The 18,327-nt window shown below is 38.3% G+C and overlaps 1 protein-coding gene across 1 annotated transcript in view; it reads left to right on the top strand.

Moving 5' to 3' along the window:
* cblb (Cbl proto-oncogene B, E3 ubiquitin protein ligase) overlaps nt 1-18,327 on the top strand; it is a 91,485-nt gene that overhangs the window by 71,939 nt on the left and 1,219 nt on the right. Inside the window, exons 8-16 of the mRNA XM_073829243.1 lie at nt 533-620; nt 706-837; nt 5,592-5,783; nt 11,411-11,578; nt 11,667-12,029; nt 14,429-14,514; nt 17,796-17,924; nt 18,015-18,079; nt 18,288-18,322. Of these exons, the coding sequence (XP_073685344.1) occupies nt 533-620; nt 706-837; nt 5,592-5,783; nt 11,411-11,578; nt 11,667-12,029; nt 14,429-14,514; nt 17,796-17,924; nt 18,015-18,079; nt 18,288-18,322 (1,258 nt within the window). The remainder of the gene's footprint in view (nt 1-532; nt 621-705; nt 838-5,591; nt 5,784-11,410; nt 11,579-11,666; nt 12,030-14,428; nt 14,515-17,795; nt 17,925-18,014; nt 18,080-18,287; nt 18,323-18,327) is intronic.

The following is an 18,327-nucleotide window of genomic DNA, read 5'->3' as shown; positions in this document are numbered from 1 at the left end:
TCGCCAGTTCTTTTCAGATAATGAATCTGATATGCTTGCACAACGCTAGTTTCTTCACACAAAAAAAAGCACTGTAATGGACACGTGCCTGACACCAGGCGTGCACAAGAAACTCATTTCTACAGAATTTAAACACTTGTCATTTGGTTTGTTTGCATTCTGAAGATTTTTAGATAATTTGATTATGCTTTCAGCTGTCAATAGTTGCTTACAGCTCTATTTAACACGTTTACCATGTTTGAAACCATTCTGCTGAGTGTAGAGTTCCACCCTAGAAAATGCAGAAAAAAAAAAACCCTGCAGATTTTGTCTGGACGTGTCTCTCTCTCTCTCTCTCTCATCTGATTGCCCCAGTCGAGAGGTTTGATCCCTGCTGAAAGTGCAGCGATTCAGACATTGGCTGTGATTGGATGAGCTGGAGAGGTGGCCCAGTTTCACAGCACTGCTAATGGAGATGCCACAGAGCCAGTTGCACATGAGGACAAGTCTCTTAACCTCATTCTCTTTCTGCTGTCTTTCTCTCCATCTGTAGTTATCTGTTTCCAGATGGGCGTAGTTATAACCCAGATCTCACAGGCCTGTGTGAACCCACCCCACATGACCACATTAAGGTCACACAGGTTAGTAACCGAAGTACGTTTTGGTAGGCTACATGTCAGATTTTGTGTGCATTTTTTTCCATCATATTTTTTTTGGTCTTTGCAGGAGCAGTATGAGTTGTACTGTGAAATGGGCTCCACGTTTCAGCTGTGTAAGATTTGTGCTGAAAACGATAAAGATGTTAAGATAGAGCCATGTGGTCACCTCATGTGCACTTCCTGTTTGACATCATGGCAGGTATGTCTAAAGGTGTTTTTATACTTCAATAGTGTATTTAATTTGTCCATTATTAATGTCCAACAGTGTGTTTTCATATGTGTATACAGTTAGAAGTCAAAAGTATACATACACCTTGCAGAATCTAAATCATTTTAGCAAAGTAAGAGGGATCCTACAAAATAAAAGACGTTTACATATAGTCAACAAGAGAAAATAATAGTTAAATTTATAAAAAATTAACCTGATCAAAAGTTTACATACACTTGATTCTTAATACCATGTTGTTACCTAAATGATCCACAGCTGTGATTTTTGTTTTGTTGTTGTTTAGTGATAGTTGTTCATGAGTCCCTTGTTTGTCCGGAACAGTTAAACTGCCTGCTGTTCTTCAGAAAAATCCTTCCAGTCCCACAAATTCTTTGATTTTTCAGCATTTTTGTGTTTGAACCCTTTTTAACAATGACCGTATGATTTTGAGATCAAACTTTTCATACCGAGGACAACTTTTAAAATTAATTCAACTATTATTTTCTCATGTGCACTATATGTAAATGTCTTTTATGTGAAATATCTTATTCAGGTCAGTACTAAATAAAAAATAACATGCATTTTGTACAATCCCTCTTATTTTGGTAAAAGAATTAACATTTTGCGGATTCTGCTAGGTGTATGTGAACTTTTGACTTCAGCTGTATTTGCTTTTATTATGATTTTTATTTAAAATCTGGTGACAATCATTCTCACTCTGGGACAAAATACTAAAGTACCTTAAGCTTTACTCTAATATTGTTTTTTAAATTAGCATTATTCATGTAGTCACACTCTACTGGACTGCTAATGCTAAAACAGCTTAACATTTACACACATGCGCCACAATTGCGCTCATGCATGAAATAAACATGTCTTATTTGCATCTGCTATGATGAAACTCTTTGCATCGCATGTAAACGCTTCAGTGATGCCCAGTGCTCAGCTAATGGACCTAGTTAGAAGCGCTTTAATGGCATGCTATGACCTGAATACTGAGCGTCATCAGGGCTCAGAGGGGAACGAACAGCAGGTAATCTGTCTCTCCGTCGCCCTTGCGTTTGTCCTGATCACAAATGCAAGCAGCACCACAGCGAGTAGGTGAAGGAAAGGCAAATAGGGCGGGAAATGTGTCCAGTCTGGTTGCATTCATCTTCTGGGTGTGTGTTTGTGTGTGCCAGTGTATGTTTGTGATTGAGGATGTTTACATGGATGATGTTAGACATGTGGGGTGAAGTGTGTATGTGTTTACAGTTTAAGTACCAGCCGAATAGCCAGAATGTTCAGATCTAGGGTGTTGTCTGAGCATCAGAGCTTCTCTTAGGATAAACAAATATTTCAAGGCCATGGTGGGGTCAGCTAAACTCAGACGCCTCAGCCAGATGCAGTGAGACTTCACTCACTCAAGCTGATCCAAGCAGAAGAAGTTCACTTCCAGAACGATAATTTACTCACCCCCTTGTCATCCAAGATGTTCATGTCTTTCTTTCTTCATGAGGAAAACATTTCAGGATTTTTCTCCATATAGTGGACTTCAATGGTGACCACGAGTTTGAACTTCCAAAATGAAGTTCCAATGCAGCTTTAAAGGGCTCTAAACGATCCCAGTTGAGGAAGAAGGGTCTTATCTAGCGAAACGATTGGCCGTTTTCTGAGAAAAAAAAAATATATAAAATGTATATACTTTTTAACCTCAAATTGCTCGTCTTGTCTAGCTCTGCGTGTTCTGGTTCAAGACAGTTAGGGTATGTCGGAAAACTCCCATCTCAACTTCAAAATCGTCGTACATCGCTGTTTTACCTTTTTTTGTAAAGGGTGTTTGATCTTCTTTGTACGTTTACTTTGTAAACACTGGGTTGGTACTTCTGCAGCATTGTAGTATGATTTTGAAGTTGGAGAAGAAAATGAGATGGGAGTTTTTCGACAATATATAAAAAGTATATAAATTGCCAATTTTGTTTAGAAAATGGCTGATCGTTTTCTAGATAAGACCCTTCTTCCTCAGCTGGGATCATTGAAACTGCATTTAAACTGCATTTTGGAAGTTCAAACTCGTGGGCACCATAAAAGTCCACCATACGGAGAGAAATTCTGAAATGTTTTCCTCAAAAAACATAATTTCTTTTTGACAAAAGAAAGACAAGAACATCTTGGATGGTGGGTGAGTAAATTCTGTAAATTTTTGTTCTGGAAGTGAACTTCTTTAATGCTCATGTCAACAAAGCAGGATCGAATCTGGCCAGCAACATGTGCTGATTCCATTCCTTCTTTCTTTCCCCATTAATATCCTATCATCCTTAATTATATCTCTCAACAGTTTGAGAAAGAAGTGGTATTGTTGTAGTGTTCTGTTGTTCTATTGGTCGTAGTAGTTTTCACCCTGCTGCACCATCTGAGTTTCTGAGAGACTGGAGATCAGAATTGTGCTTACTGACCATGAACATGTTATTCACTGTGTGAAAGTTGAAGTGAAGTGCTCAAGGTAATTGAATTCAGAAAAGCACTTCATAGAAACAATACAGTGGCCCCTAAAAATGATTTGACACTTACAAATGTATGAATGTCTCTGCCTTAAATGAGAAAATGTCAAACTAAAGTGCTATTTAGTTTAACAGAAATATGGCAAACACATTTAAAGTAAAACATTCCAGGAAAAAAGTAGTAAAAGTTTTCTAAATGTAACAGTTTTTCTGAAAAATGTCTCATTTTAATGCAGCTTTAAATTAAAAGGGATAGTTCACTAAAAAATAAAAATTACCCCATGATTTACTCACCCTAAAGCAATCCTAGGGGTGTATGACTTTCTTCTTTCAGACGAACAATCTGAGTTATATTAAAAATGTCCTGGCTCTTCCAAGCTTTATAATGGCAGTGAATGGCTGTTGAGATTTTGAAGTCCAATAAAGTGCATTCATCCATCATAAAAAATGCTCCACATGTCCCAAGGGGTTAATAAAGGCCTTTTAAAGTGAATTGATACATCTGTGCAAGAAAAAATATCCATATTTAAAACTTTATAAACTGTAATAATGAGAAAGTGGCGTTCACGGATGATGAACGTAAACTCCAGTGAGAATATGCTCTCGCAAGAACCAAGTTTTGTTTACAGCAAAGGAAAACCTGTCTCCTCTTGGCTTATATCAAAATCCTCCAACATTTTCTTTACAAATCCACGTTTTGTACTTCTAATTTGTGACCGGTGTTTTGTTTTGCTCTCTCCAGTGCACTTCTACATTCGTCACTGTGTTCGCCTGCGTCCTACGCCACTCTCTCGTGAAGCTAGAGATTATGGTTTATACAGTTTTAAATACAGATATTTTTCTTACACAAATGCATCAATTTGCTTCAAAAGACCTTTATTAACCTCCCAAGGCTGTGTTTTTAATGATGGATGGATGCACTTTATGAACTTCAAAATCTCGACAGCCAATCACCGCTATTATAAAGCTTGGAAGAGGCAGGGTATTTGTAATATAATTCCAATTGTATTCATCTGGAAGATAAAAAAAAAAGTCATATTTGCACATAATGACTTGAGGGTGAGTAAACCATAGGTTAATTTTTGTTATTGGGTGAACTATCCCTTTAAAAAAATATGTTTGTAGACTTTCTGGTTGTCAAATGTTGGTGAAACATAGTTAATGTGCTACTTTAGGTTTAGATGCAAGTGTTTGTGTCACATTTAAGTGTGAGATGTGAAGAAGGGTGTCATCTCCGTTTCATTGCGGAATTGTCACAACATGCATTATCACAACACTAAATTTAAAATAGCATCTAAAAGGCCTCAGCTGAGTTCATATTTTGGACAACAAGAGACATAATATTAGTGCTGTGTGGCTTTTTCAAATCCCCGCTGATATTGCTCACCCTCACAGTTTTTATAACAGCCGAAGTGGCTTCTCTTTTAACCTATATCACCTGCCTATAAAAGGGACCTAAGCGTTAAATAAACTATTGAGCCAGTTGAGAGCCTAGAGAAGTGTCATCTCACCTCCTAGCTGGCAGGGGCATTAATATTCATTGCTATTTTTGTGGTAAGTTACGAACACACACAGTAGTGAATTCCTTAGAAATCTCACTCCCCTTTCGTTTTTAATGGCCTTGTTTTATGTCGAGTCAGTTTGGGTGTGTTTCTTTTTCCCTGTTTAAGGGCTTTAATTAGGATTAGGTTTCAAAAGACGCTTTGATGTCTTTTCGGCGACCCCTCAACCAGATGGCGGCCATGATCATCTTTTGTTCTTGTAAATATCGACACACTTTGATTCTCCGAGTTTAATGGAGGAAATGAAAGATGATTGTTTTTCAGTTTGCCATGTGTAAGCTGTCTCCAGGCCGTACGGAGCCGCGCGACATGCCGAACTCGCCTGCCTGCGTGTGGTGTCTGTCTTACTCTGCTGTTTCCTGAATCCCAAAAAGAGAAATTCGGTACCCGGCTTGAGGGGGTAGCATGTGCGTTCCAGCTGTTTGCAATCAAGCATGGCTCTTCAGATCCTGCCAGTAAAGAGCTTCCTCATGGCCGAGGCATATTTCCACAACAGTCTGTCAGTGTTTACAGCGCTATACAAATAAGCAGCTCAGAACCGTTGGGGTCGAGTTTACCGGAGATACTACGCTGTGTGCGTGTGCTCGTGTCTGTTCTAAGTGAGAGGCGGCGTTCTGGACTTCTACAAGTGTTTGTGTGTTTTATGAGTGTGTGCGCTAGTGTTTGAAAGTTCATTCAGTGTGTCCTTGACTCTTTTCCACAGGATTCCGATGGTCAGGGTTGCCCATTCTGTCGCTGTGAGATCAAAGGCACCGAGCCCATCATTGTTGATCCGTTTGACCCACGCAACGAAGGGGCCAAGTTCTTCCTCCTGGACCACTTCAGCTCCCCCATGATGGATCTGGATGATGACGATGACAGAGAGGAATCACTGGTTATAGACCATATCAAGAAGGTAAAAAAATATCCATTAAATTTCTATTATCATTTTAAAAACCTATTTACTTACTTTTAATTATGGTTTTAATAAATCTATTATGCTCATTGCTGCATTCATTTGATTAAAATACAGTAAAACTATAATATTATTACAGTTTACATTAATATGTAAAATTTTAAATGTTATTTCTGTGATGGTAAAGCTGCATTTTTAGCATCATTATTCCAGTCTTTAGTGTCACATGATTAAAAGTAGTATTTCTTTCTGACCCCAAACGTTTGGATGGTATGCAATATTAATGGTGCCATATTAATATTAATTACACTATCATTCAAAAGTTTTTGAACAGTAAGATTTTTAAGGTTTTTAAATTAGTTTCTTCTGCTCACCAAGCCTGCATTTATTTGATCCAAAGTACAGCAAAAAAAGTAAAATTTTGAAATACTTTTACTATTTTAAATAACTTTTTTTATTTGAATACATGTTAAAATGTAATTTATTACAGTGATTTCAAAGCTGAATTTTTAGCATCCTTACTCATCAGTCACATGATCCTTAAGAAATCATTCTAATATTCTAATTATGTTGAAAACAGCTGAGTAGAATTTTTTTCAAAAGTGTTATTATCAACACTTTTGATTAATTTAAAGCATCCTTGCTAAATAAAAGTATTAATTTCTATCATCCCCCCCCCCCCCCCAAAATGGACTCTAAGCTTTTGAATGGTATAGTGTATAATGTTACTAAAGCTTTTTATTTTAGATAAATGTTGATCTTTGGATCTTCCCATTAATCAAATAATACTGAAAAAAATTAACAGCAAATCAGCGTATTAGAATGATTTCTGAAGGATCGTGTGACACTGAAGACTGGAGTAATGATGCTACAAATTTAGCTTTGATCACAGGAATAAATTACATTTTAAAATGTATTCAAATAGAAAGCAGTTCTTTTAAATAGTACAAATATTTCACAGTATTACTGCTTTTGCTGTATTTTGAATCAAATCAATGCACGCTTGGTGAGCAGAAGAGAATTCTTAAAAAAAAACATTAAAAATCTTACTGTTCAAATACTTTTGACTGGTAGTGTTTATGGACGTACTGTGAGCAATTAACTTCAGACCTACTTTTTTGTTTTGTTTCACTCTGGAATGTCGCTTAATGTAAGCAAAACTGCTTGCAAATGCATTTTGTGTTGACTTTATCATAGGTCTGTAGGTTTGTTATCATAGGTTTACAAGTATGCAGAAGTTTGTTTCTGCCCAAACCTGCTCAGTAGATAAGATTTCATTCATCATGTCATTCCACGACCAGTCTCCTTTTTTCCCCTATCCGTTTCAATCTCATTCTTCACTGGACTTCAAAGAGGCCTATATCCTGCTTTTATATAGGTGCAAAAGCCTCCCGCTCTCCACCAGCATAAATGTCAGTCTCTTTTATTAGAAAAAGAAACCTGTCGGAACCTGCCTCACGAGGACACAACCTCCGCAGCTCCGCTGAGTAGATTCATTAAATGGTAGAGCTCGGAGAGCAATAGAGGGCACCTTCTGGCAGGAACGCTTTTTAAATAGAAATGCGAGATATTAGTTTTTCCTCTCCCCATAATGCCCTTGCAAAAGAACTTGTAGAGGATATTGGCCTCCTAGTGAGCGAGAACTAGTTTGTACTATGAGTAGTGGACAAAGTGCGCATTATTCACCTTTCATTTCCTGTATCGTTTCTTAGAAAATTTAATTAGCGGCTCTTTCTCCGCTCTATAAATATTTTTCTACACCACAAAAGCTGGCCAGCTGCAATTGCTCTGTTCATGGATATGCTAATGAGGCTATTAGTTGATTAGGAAGTTGAATACCCTAACCTGCCCAAAGCAATTCCTGGAGGTAACAGGCCATTAGGATAACTTTGTACGCAATTATGATGATGGGTAATAATGAGTGTGTCATTGTTCTTTTCGTTGTCTTGTTGTTATAAGCATTTTATCTTAATCAAGACCAAGACCTGTGCAACAATGAGTGTTTCTGTACTCCGCCGATTTAACTAGATTTTACATTTTCTGGGAAAACATTGTGTGAAACATGATTTTAGGATGTTGTGGAAGACAACATCCTAACTAGCTGTTGCTATGTGGTTGTTAGGGTGATTTGAGTGTTTTTATCTGGTTGCTAGTGTTTTTGGTGGTTGCTAGGTTGATTAAAGACCCGTGGTTCTCAACCGAGGGACCAGAACCTTTTGGAGGCATCAGCAAACTAAGGGGCTTTAAAAGAATAGCTCATCCAAAAATGAAAATTCTGTTATTAATTACACGCCCTCATGTCGTTCCAAACCTGTAAGAGTTTTGTTCAACTTCAAAACACAAATTAATGTGCATAGACAGCAACGCAACTGACACGTTTAAGGCCCAGTCATGGTACTCTTGTGAATGGAAACAGAGACTGACCCTAAAAAAGAAAAAGTTGAATAATTTGTTATTTTTGTTTTCTCGTAGCTTCCAAAAATTGTGGTTGAACCACTGATGTCACATGGACTATTTTAACAAAGTCCTAACTTTTCTGGGCCTTGAACGTGGTAATTGTGCAGCTGTCTATGCAGGGTCAGGAAGCTATTGGATTTCGGTTTTATAGGTTTGGAATGACATGAGGGTGAGTTAATTAATGACAGAATTTTCATTTTTGGGTTCTTAAAAATTATTTAAAATAAGACAAAATAAGCTTTAAAATAAGGTAAATCAGATGCAAATATTTTTATTTTATTTTAATTTGTTCTCTCAAAAACATCGGTTTGGAAAATAAATTTGTATATATGAGGAAAAGTGTTTTTAGAAAATAAAATCTTTTAATATAAGATTAAAAAGTCATGGACATTTCTGTAATTAATATAAGTTCATAAGAATAGGTATAAATAACTGTTTGTGAGTAAAAAAAATATTTTAAATTCAAATTTTTTTTTATTTTAATTAGGGCTGTCAAAATTAACGCGTTAATCGTGCGGTAACGCAAATTCATTTTAACGGCACTAATTTTATTAACGCGCGATTAACGCAGCGCGCATTTCTGTTTGACCCACTACCTAGCCCATAGTTAAAGAAATGGATGCAGTGCTGCCAACCTAGTAGCGAAAAGTGTCTAGCAACAATACATAAACACATAATTGGACAAACCCAATATAGTTTCTGAGGCTCTTCGGTTTTGCTGAACGTGCGTGAGGTCTCCCAGTGAATGCGCGCGCACCTCCCTCTCTTCATATCTGCGTCTGCTCTGTTCAGCGAGCGGCAGTGGAGCAGCGCTTTCGGTTAAAACAGATGTTATGTTCATTCCAGTGCTTGAAGTGGGCCGGTACGCAGGTACTTCTGTATTTTATCCTTTTGCGTACACCGGCACTTCTGCCATATTTAATGAATGCAAGCGGAGTCGGGCTACGTTAGGATTGTTGCTGTGGGGTTGATGCGTAAAGCCACATACAGTACAAGTATGCACGCGAAAACGGCGTATTAAATGCACGTCAAACACATGCATAATTGCATATCATATGCACGCCAAAGTTAATTTCAGCTTGTTAATAGCACGCCAAATAGAAACAGAAAGTCGTGCTAGTGCACATTTGCATGAGACCAGGCTCTCCAATCAGTACATTATAACCAAAACAATACATTAAAACATAAAAGAAGCAGGTTTTTGGGATCACATAACTTTAAATGGCTAAACTCCTAAAAAGTCAAAGGATCCTGAAGGCATTCAAACAGGAAGTTAAAAACAACGATAATAATGCAGGGAATAGTGACTTATGTCCAGATGCCGGTAAATGATTCTTTTCAGTGATTGAATCATGATCATAATTCAGGATTTTTTTTTCAGTTATTATTTCATATTACTTTGGTTGTCTGATAACAGAAATATTACATCAAAACAATGGAAACAGTTCTGTTGAGAACTTGGCTGCATCAAATGACAGTATGTGGGCACCTAGAGGCAAACAAATGTAATAATAAATGTAGATTTTGCATGTTCAGAAGAAGTGAGCTGCCCTGTCCTGCAAATAATATAAACAGGCTTGTGTAAGTAAATTGCTCAGTGCAAAGAAAGAGAAGTAATGGGAACCTGGTGTTTCTATGTTCTTTTTTTCACGTGTCTAATAGACATGAACAAGTTATTTAAAAAACATCTATGACATTTGAAACAAGTTAGTCTTCATGCTCTATGTCAAGTATGGTTTCACTGATAATAAACACATATTTGCTTAAAATCATCCATGCCAATTAAAAACTTTAAAAAGTGTTAATTTAAGGTACATTTAGAACAGATAAAAATGTGCGATTAATCGCGAGTTAACTCAAGACAACCATGCGATTAATCGCGATTAAAAATTTTAATCGATTGACAGCCCTAATTTTAATATTATTTTTTAATTAGATTTGTTTTTTAATTAATATAGGGGTCAAAGACGAAAAAATGTTTAAGCATAAAAACAATGTGTAATACTGCTTTAAATTGTTTTGTTTTTTTTTTTCAAAAAAATATTAAGTTTTCTGTTTCATTTAATTGAATTTTTCTTTTATTTTTTTTTAGCAAAAAATAAATGCCATACATTTTTTACCATACACCCACTAAAATGTCATTTAGTGTAACAATCTAGTCAGGCATATTTACGACAAAAATCAATTATGACATATTAAAAGACAAATTACTTTCACCCCAAATACTAATTAGTTGTAATTCTACATTTTTAAAATTTGCCACTATCCTAGGTTTTGCCCATTTGTCAGTAAGAAAACAATAAAATGTAATATGCTCCCTTATTCTTTTAGATATTTTAATATGTACAAGTCTGAATAAGCATGTTGTTTGAATTTTGACATAAATATTGTTACGCTGAATGACAATGTAACATTATTTCAACCAAATTTTAACATTTTATTCTCCAAAAACTTATTTTAAACCTCAAAAGTAGACACTTTACTTTCATTTAATGTGCATTCTATGGACTTAATATCACTTTTGTAAATTTCTTTTGACGTGAACATCGTAATGTCTTTGACCCATATGAACTTTTACTACTAGTTTCAGTAATACTTTTTTTTTTAATTGAGCAGCTTTTTTATTGCAGCAGAACTACCAGAAATACCTTTTGAATGTGATGTTTGACAATTGAGGGCCTTGGAGTCAAAAAGGAAGAGAACCACAGTTCTAGATGATTTATTACTGATTTTCCCAAAGTCTCAAGTTCAGTGTAAGTCTAAGGGAAAATTTTTGGTCAGTTTATTGCTCAGAAAACCAAATTTGAAACTTACAGATATGACCAAACCTTACTAAATATCCACCTTTTTCCTGAGTAACCGATGAACGCCACCATGATGGATTCTAACTTCTGTTAAGATGCTCTCGTTTTCCAGTCTCCATAGAATTCCATGTTAAAATGGGGTAAAAAGGTTGACTGAATTAATTAAACTGAAACTTTCTAAAAACTTTCTCAGTTAAAACTAAATATAAAAATGTGCGCAGGGTTAAGCTGTGTTAATTTGAATAGAAACACCAGAGACCTGAAATGTAAAGCATCTTTCTGTTATAAGGCGGATGAGACTTCTATGTTTAGGAAAAAGGTGAATAGGAAAAATCATCATCAGTGTTTCTCTTTTTCTTTGCGTAGTCCATGGAGATCCAGAACTCGCCGATAATGTCTCCGAACTCATCCCCTGTGTGTGAACGCCGGAAAACCGCTGCAGATCACATGGGTCCACACTTGAACATTCCGCCTGTACCGCCCCGCCTTGATCTCATCCGCTCTCCTGCTCCTAGTCCCACAGGCTCACCCAAGGTATCTTTTGATTTTAGATCACGATGCATTTTTAGATTTTTCTCTATTTCATTTCCACAAGTTTCAAATGTCTCTTTTCTCTTTGCAGTCATCTCCAGGCATGTCCAGAAAACAGGACAAGCCCCTTCCTGCCCCTCCACCTCCACAGAGAGACCCCCCTCCCCCACCTCCACCAGAACGCCCACTTCATATCCCTCAAGACGGCCGGGCCGCCTGGCTCGTCACCCCTTCGTCTGGCCTTCCCAGGGACCCCAGAGCTCCCCTGGAGGCCTGGAGCCCTAAAGACAGCACTGCTTTATCAGACTGCAGGACGTCTGCTGCAGACCGCTCCCCCAAACTCGCCCACGCCGCCCCTGCGCACATCAACGGGAGACCCCTCAGCTGCTCCGGCGCAGACTTGGGGTTAAACCGGACCAGCCACAGACTGAACCCTCAGTCAGAGTGTAGTAAGGTTAGGAACGCACACACATTCCTTCCATATCATGCGGATCACGTTCACACGCTCGTTTTGGAGAGCGACACTTTATATTAGAGCTGGAATGTCCTTCTTTGATAAGCCGAGTCAAGAACATGAGATAAGAGCAGAAAAATGACCGGACATTGTGCTTTGAAATCACCTAGAACCTTCTGTACTCATTCACAAGCACTTGCATGCCTATTTTAAGCTGTAAATATTCACTTTTTGCTCATGGCTGTTACTAAGCAACAGTGACGATATTCGCAGTAAAGCGAGGCTGTGAAATTCGTCTGTGTAGCGCTTCTGGCCCTGGCATTAAAAAAGGTATTTAAAAAGCATTCAGTGCCTTTCATGATTACAGCAGTTGCCCTCCCACCCTACCATGTGTTTTTGCATATATCTGGGTTAATGCACCAAAATGCAAACTACACAGACATATTCGTGGCACACTGAGAGTTTATAGATTATGCTATAAATAAGCATTCACTGCAAGAGGGGATTGGAGAGAGTTAAATATTTGGTTGCAAAACTGTAGCGGGTCTCTCATTAAAGCCCTCTTGGAAACTAAAGAACGTCTCTGAGATGTTCTGGTTTGTTTGAAGCACATGTGGATCTTTTTGTTCTACTAAGGTTTGCAACATGCAATTATATATATAACCACCAATTGACTGTAAAATTCTCTCTCTCTCTCTCTCTCTCTCTCTCTCTCTCTCTCTCTCTCTCTCTCTCTCTCTCTCTCTGTCTCTCTCTCTCTGTCTCTCTCTCTCTGTCTCTGTCTCTGTCCTGGGTTGGCATGTCACTATATGGATTAATTTAGTGTCACAGTGTGGGCACAGAGAGTTTGGCCCCTGTTCTTCCGTCACAAGCCCACACAGCTCTGTTCAGCCCACTGCCTGCAGGCCACAGCTAGTGTGCAGTATCACATGCTGCTCTTGATCTGTGAAACAAACCGATTCAGACATCAGAAGCTTCTAGAGCTCCATGATGGAGGTCTAGAAGATCCTTCTCCATTCTCTTTTTCTTTAATCTATATATTAGGACTGACCAGTATATAGAATATTTATTACATATATACAATATTAATTTGTTTCAGATCTAAAATTAATCATCCATCCATCAATCCATCTTTATATAAACAGTCTATTCATTTATTTTTCTGTCCATCCATCTGTTCATTCATCCTTCTCTTGCCATTCATCTATCTCTATTCATTGTCCATACATCCTTCCATCTATGTATGCACCTTTCATTCTTTTTATCTTTTTTGTCCATCCATCTATCTGTTTATTCGTCCTTTCCGTCTTGCCATCCATCCATCCATCCATGTTTCATTTTGTATTTCTGTAAATCCATTTTACTATAATCTGTCGGTCTTATTTAGCCATCCTTCAATCTATCTTCGTTCAGTCTATTTGTTCATATTTCCATCCGCCTGTTCATTATTAATCTGTCTGTCTTTCCACTCCATCAATCCATTCATCCTTCCATCTTCCCATTCATCCCTCTATATCCCTCTATCCATCCATCATCCATCCATCCATTCTATTTTTTATCAGTCCGTCCATCTATCTATTCATCCATCCATCCATCCATCCATCGTTCTGTATTTCCATCCATCCATCCGTCCATCCATCCATTGTTCTGTATTTCCATCCATCCATCTGTCCATCCATCCATTGTTCTGTATTTCCATCCATCCATCCATTGTTCTGTATTTCCATCCATTCATCTATCCGTCCATCCATCTTTTGTTCTGTATTTCCATCAATCTATCTGTCCATCCATCAATCCATTGTTCTGTATTTCCATCCATTCATCTATCCGTCCATCCATCTTTTGTTCTGTATTTCCATCAATCTGTCTGTCCATCTGTTTTTCTGTGATCTGTCTCTCCAGTCCATTCATCCGTCCGTCGGTCTGTCTATCCATGATCAGTCCATCCTTTCATCTTTCTGTCCATCTATTTATCCATCCTTCTATCTTGCCATTCATCCTTCTATCTCTATCCATCAGCTATATATCCATTTGTCTATAAATGCACCCTTCATTATTTTATCCATCCATCCATCCATCCATCCATCCATCCATCCATCCATCCATCCATCCATCCATCCATCCATCCATCCATCCATCCATCCATCCATCCATCCATCCATCCATCCATCCATCCATCCATCCATCCATCCATCCATCCATCCATCCATCCATCCATCCATCCATCCATCCATCCATCCATCCATCCATCCATCCATCCATCTGTATTCGTCCCATATGGATATTTTCCATATGACTGGTTGCTTGTTAATCACTAAATCTAAAAATGTGTTAACAAAAATGACTTGGCTGTGTTTGTTTTTAACATTGTGTGTTTGTGTGCATGTATTTCTCTGCAGTCTTTCATCAACGGTCTGTTACCTGGTGATGAGTATGACGTCCCCCCTCTGCGTCACTCCCCTCCCCTTGTGGACCACAACCAGAGGTAAGTGACACACACACACAAACACAGGTGCCACTCCCATCCCCGGAGCCCTGCTGCAGCTCTTATTCTTTGTGTGCATGTTGATCATAATCACTGTAAAGCAGCTGAATCTGTCTTACTTTATTTTGAAGGTAGCCTCACCAAACAAACAACAGTGTTTACTCTGCCCAGCTAACTCATATCATGTTCAAATGATTACAGATCACCTGTTTGTTGCTCTCAAGCACTGTGTTTATCTGTGGACTTGCTGATCTCTTGACGCTGATCCAGAGCATCTTTTCCTGCTTTGCTCATTGATCTGTTTTTGTGATGTTCCGTGACTGAATTATTGCTTTCTTGCAAATGATTTTGTGGTGAAGAGACAAAAAGATCATGTGGATTTAATGAATGTCTTAATGTGATCCAGGGATCATGTGCACAGGCTGCATCCTGTATATCTCTAGAGCTCTGTCAGAACAGCACACACATATACAGACATCAATGTTTGGACACATGTGCACCAATTATGCAAGAGCACCAGGATCCGGAGAGCATGTGCTCTTTAAACAAACATAAAGGCATCCACACACACACATAGATCCAGCAGCGATGGACTTCCTGTGGGGCTTTTGAGGGAATTAAGCAGAACCAGCCTATGAGAGGTTACACTCCAAGCAGCAAGCCATATTTCCTTTTCTGTCACAAACACTTAAGCTCTTTCGGTCTTTTATGTTGCACTCAGAGTGTTGGATTTTGGTTGTAATTATTATAATTTAGAAAGAAGTGGTTAACATAGTGAACTTCACCACTTAGCTTGTGCTGTATTTTGTATTTTGCTATACGATTGGTGGAGTGTAGGGCTGGATGATATGACATAAAATTAAAATCTTGATTAACTTTTTCTTAATGCCCTGATAGTTATAGATCCTCTCAGCGATCTTGTCCTGTCACTCTATATGTGCGAGTATTTACTCTAGGTTCTCACTGGCCATTCACACAAAACACGACTTTGCGTCAAATACAAACGTTGCCATACAAACCTGTTACTGTAAACAAAAGCCTGCAACGCTTGCCCCGCCTCCATAGTCTTCTGATTGGTCCACTGTTTTGGAAACTGACATTGATGAGTGGTGCTACATGTGTCAGTGGCATCTTAAACGTGTGAGCACAACAGTCATACACGTCCATATAGCGCCGACTGTACACACGGTAGTATGTTTTTAATAGGAAAGTATTAACAGGATTTACAAAACTAAATAATTGACATGCGAAATTACGTCGTTTATAGGTTTTGAATTTTGGTTTCGATTACTATTTGATTAATCGTCAAGTGAGTGTCTCAGTAACGGTGTACCATTAGTATAGCAGCTTTAAGAATAGTTTTCTGAGTAGTTTTTAGTATGTTGCTAATCTATTAGTGCTAGAAAATGATTAATTGCGATTAATCGCATCCAAAATAAATTTTTTTGTTTATATGAGTGTGTACTGTTTAATTTTATTATGTGTACATAAAGACACACACATACAGTGTATATTTTGAAAATATTTACATGTATTTATAATTGTATATAATATATTTAATATGTAAACATAACATATTTTTCTTAAATATATGCATGCATTTGTGTGTGTGTGTGTGTGTGTGTGTGTGTGTGTGTTTACATATACATAATAAATATACACAGTACACACACTATATTATGTACACAAAAACTTTTATTTTGGATGTGATTAATCGTGATTAATCATTGCCCAGCACTATATAGTACCTAAAAAGTGTCTGTAAGTTAGGGCTATGTTGAGATATACGGTTGGTAAAGTGTTCTAGAAACACTCTAAACACCTAAGCAAACTCTTAGCAATGCCCCATCACCCATAGCTCCCTAACCCTAGTCGTTGGTTTGGTTGGCAATGTTAATGGCTTCATTCATGCAAGACTGTTGTGCTCTCTCCTCAGCAGTTCCTGCTACAAGAAAAACTGTGTTTCTGTCACCGCCTTGACAAATGAAACCTAGAGGCTCTGGAAACCACAGTGGTTGTTGTTTAGAGCACAGAAGAATAGTGTTGTGGTGTATCTGTCCTTAGAGCTGCGTCAGTAGTCAGTGATGTGTTTATAGAGGCTGAGCTCATTGTATTGTTTGTAAGTATAGTAAGGCTTTTCTGCTGGCTTCGGGGCACACTGGGTTCTTTGTGATGAGCATCACACTTACCAGCATACGTTTGCTGTACAGAAACACAAACACACCAACGTCTTGGAACTGCTGAGAGCACTTTCCACCTACTCAAAGAAAGCAAAACATGTGAACCTGTCATCTCTCTCTCTTATAGGTGTTTTCACACTGCTTTGGTTGGCTTCTCTTTAAAGACTTGGCAAATGTACATCTATAAACACTCTCTTGATGTCTTGGAAAAAAGGAGCACTTCGAAATACTTGAAAAGGATGTTTAATGAATCTCTTCATCGTCACACAGACTAGAAATGTCTAAAGTGCCCTCTAATGGTGTATCACGGTAGCAGCCTTAGCAGCAAGCAGACTTGGCTGGAAAACGGCCTGTAGTATCCCAGCCAGAGCTAGTTAACCTTTCTACCCCCTGTAGGTGCCGACCTGCTTAAATATTGGCTGTCTTTGCCTACTTCAGCCCAGCCTGTGATTCTTAGAGCATTACGTGATTAAACTGGCTAATCTCACAGCGACCAGCTCACACACTGCAGAGTGCTCATTTCAGTGAGTCAGCATGAAGGCAGAGAACATCGTCCAAATCTGCCGTCAAAGAGTTTTTTTTCTAAGAGTGCTGCAGCGTCAGTTACAATGCTGTCATCTGTGTAAATATTTACATGTGGTTATTCCACACTTTGCTGTAATTTGGGAGCACATGAAGCGGTTTGAGTATTTGCTAATGTGGTAATTCATATTTGGACTTGGGAGTTGTTCAAGTATCTTTCAAGTTTTCCATGCAACAAACATGAATAATGTCTCAAATCATGCTGTTGTTGAAGAAAGGGCTGCTTTTACTTTTCTTAGCGATTAGATTTACGATAAAACGGGTGACAAATTCCCACAGACTTGCACTGAATATATAAAGACTAGAATACTATTGAGTTTAAAAACACTTACCAACCCCCATAACAACATGCTAAAAACACTCTGAACCTGTTACCAACCGCATAGCATCATGCTGTGTAGGACTAAATGCTGTCACTGTGGTCTGAGAACCCAGTTTGTGGCCGGTCTGATGCCTAAAGCATCAGGGGATTGCATGTTTTGATTCTGTGTTGTAAAATTATTTTTTTGTCATCTACAGACACACCAACCCCTTCACAAGCCACCGAAGTCTGACGGACAGAGTGGAGGACGAGTATCAGATTCCCTCATCACATCCCGTTTGCATCTCACAGCCACCCGTCTGCATCCCCTTCCGCATCCCCAACAGGTAAACAAACACACACGATAGTGGAACAAATGACTGTTTTTTTTTTTTTATTGTGCCGCCCACATTAAGATGTGTTTTCTCTCTATAAAGGGCTTTAGAAAATGGCTCGTCAGATCTCTCAACAGACATAAAGAAACATAAACCTCCAGAGCATGGTGAGAGAATGCATATTTATACACACATCCACATACACCATCTCTCATCTGTCATTTTCACTTTCTGTATAATCATATTTTAGTGTGGTTGTGGGAGTTTTGTGTGTGTGTTTGTAGCATCAGAGACTTAAGTATACATTGTTTTATGTGGTTGAAGTCTCAGAGGCCAGTTTTTGGTTAGTATAATGCACTGTGTTGTGTCCCTCAGGTGGGTTTGACTCTGGTTCGTTGATTTCGGGTGTGGCTCA

Source organism: Garra rufa, chromosome 23 (assembly GCF_049309525.1).
Source record: "Garra rufa chromosome 23, GarRuf1.0, whole genome shotgun sequence".
NCBI classification, from domain to species: domain Eukaryota; kingdom Metazoa; phylum Chordata; class Actinopteri; order Cypriniformes; family Cyprinidae; genus Garra; species Garra rufa.
Note: the sequence above shows the minus strand (reverse complement) of the source record. Positions and strands in the feature narration are given on the sequence as shown.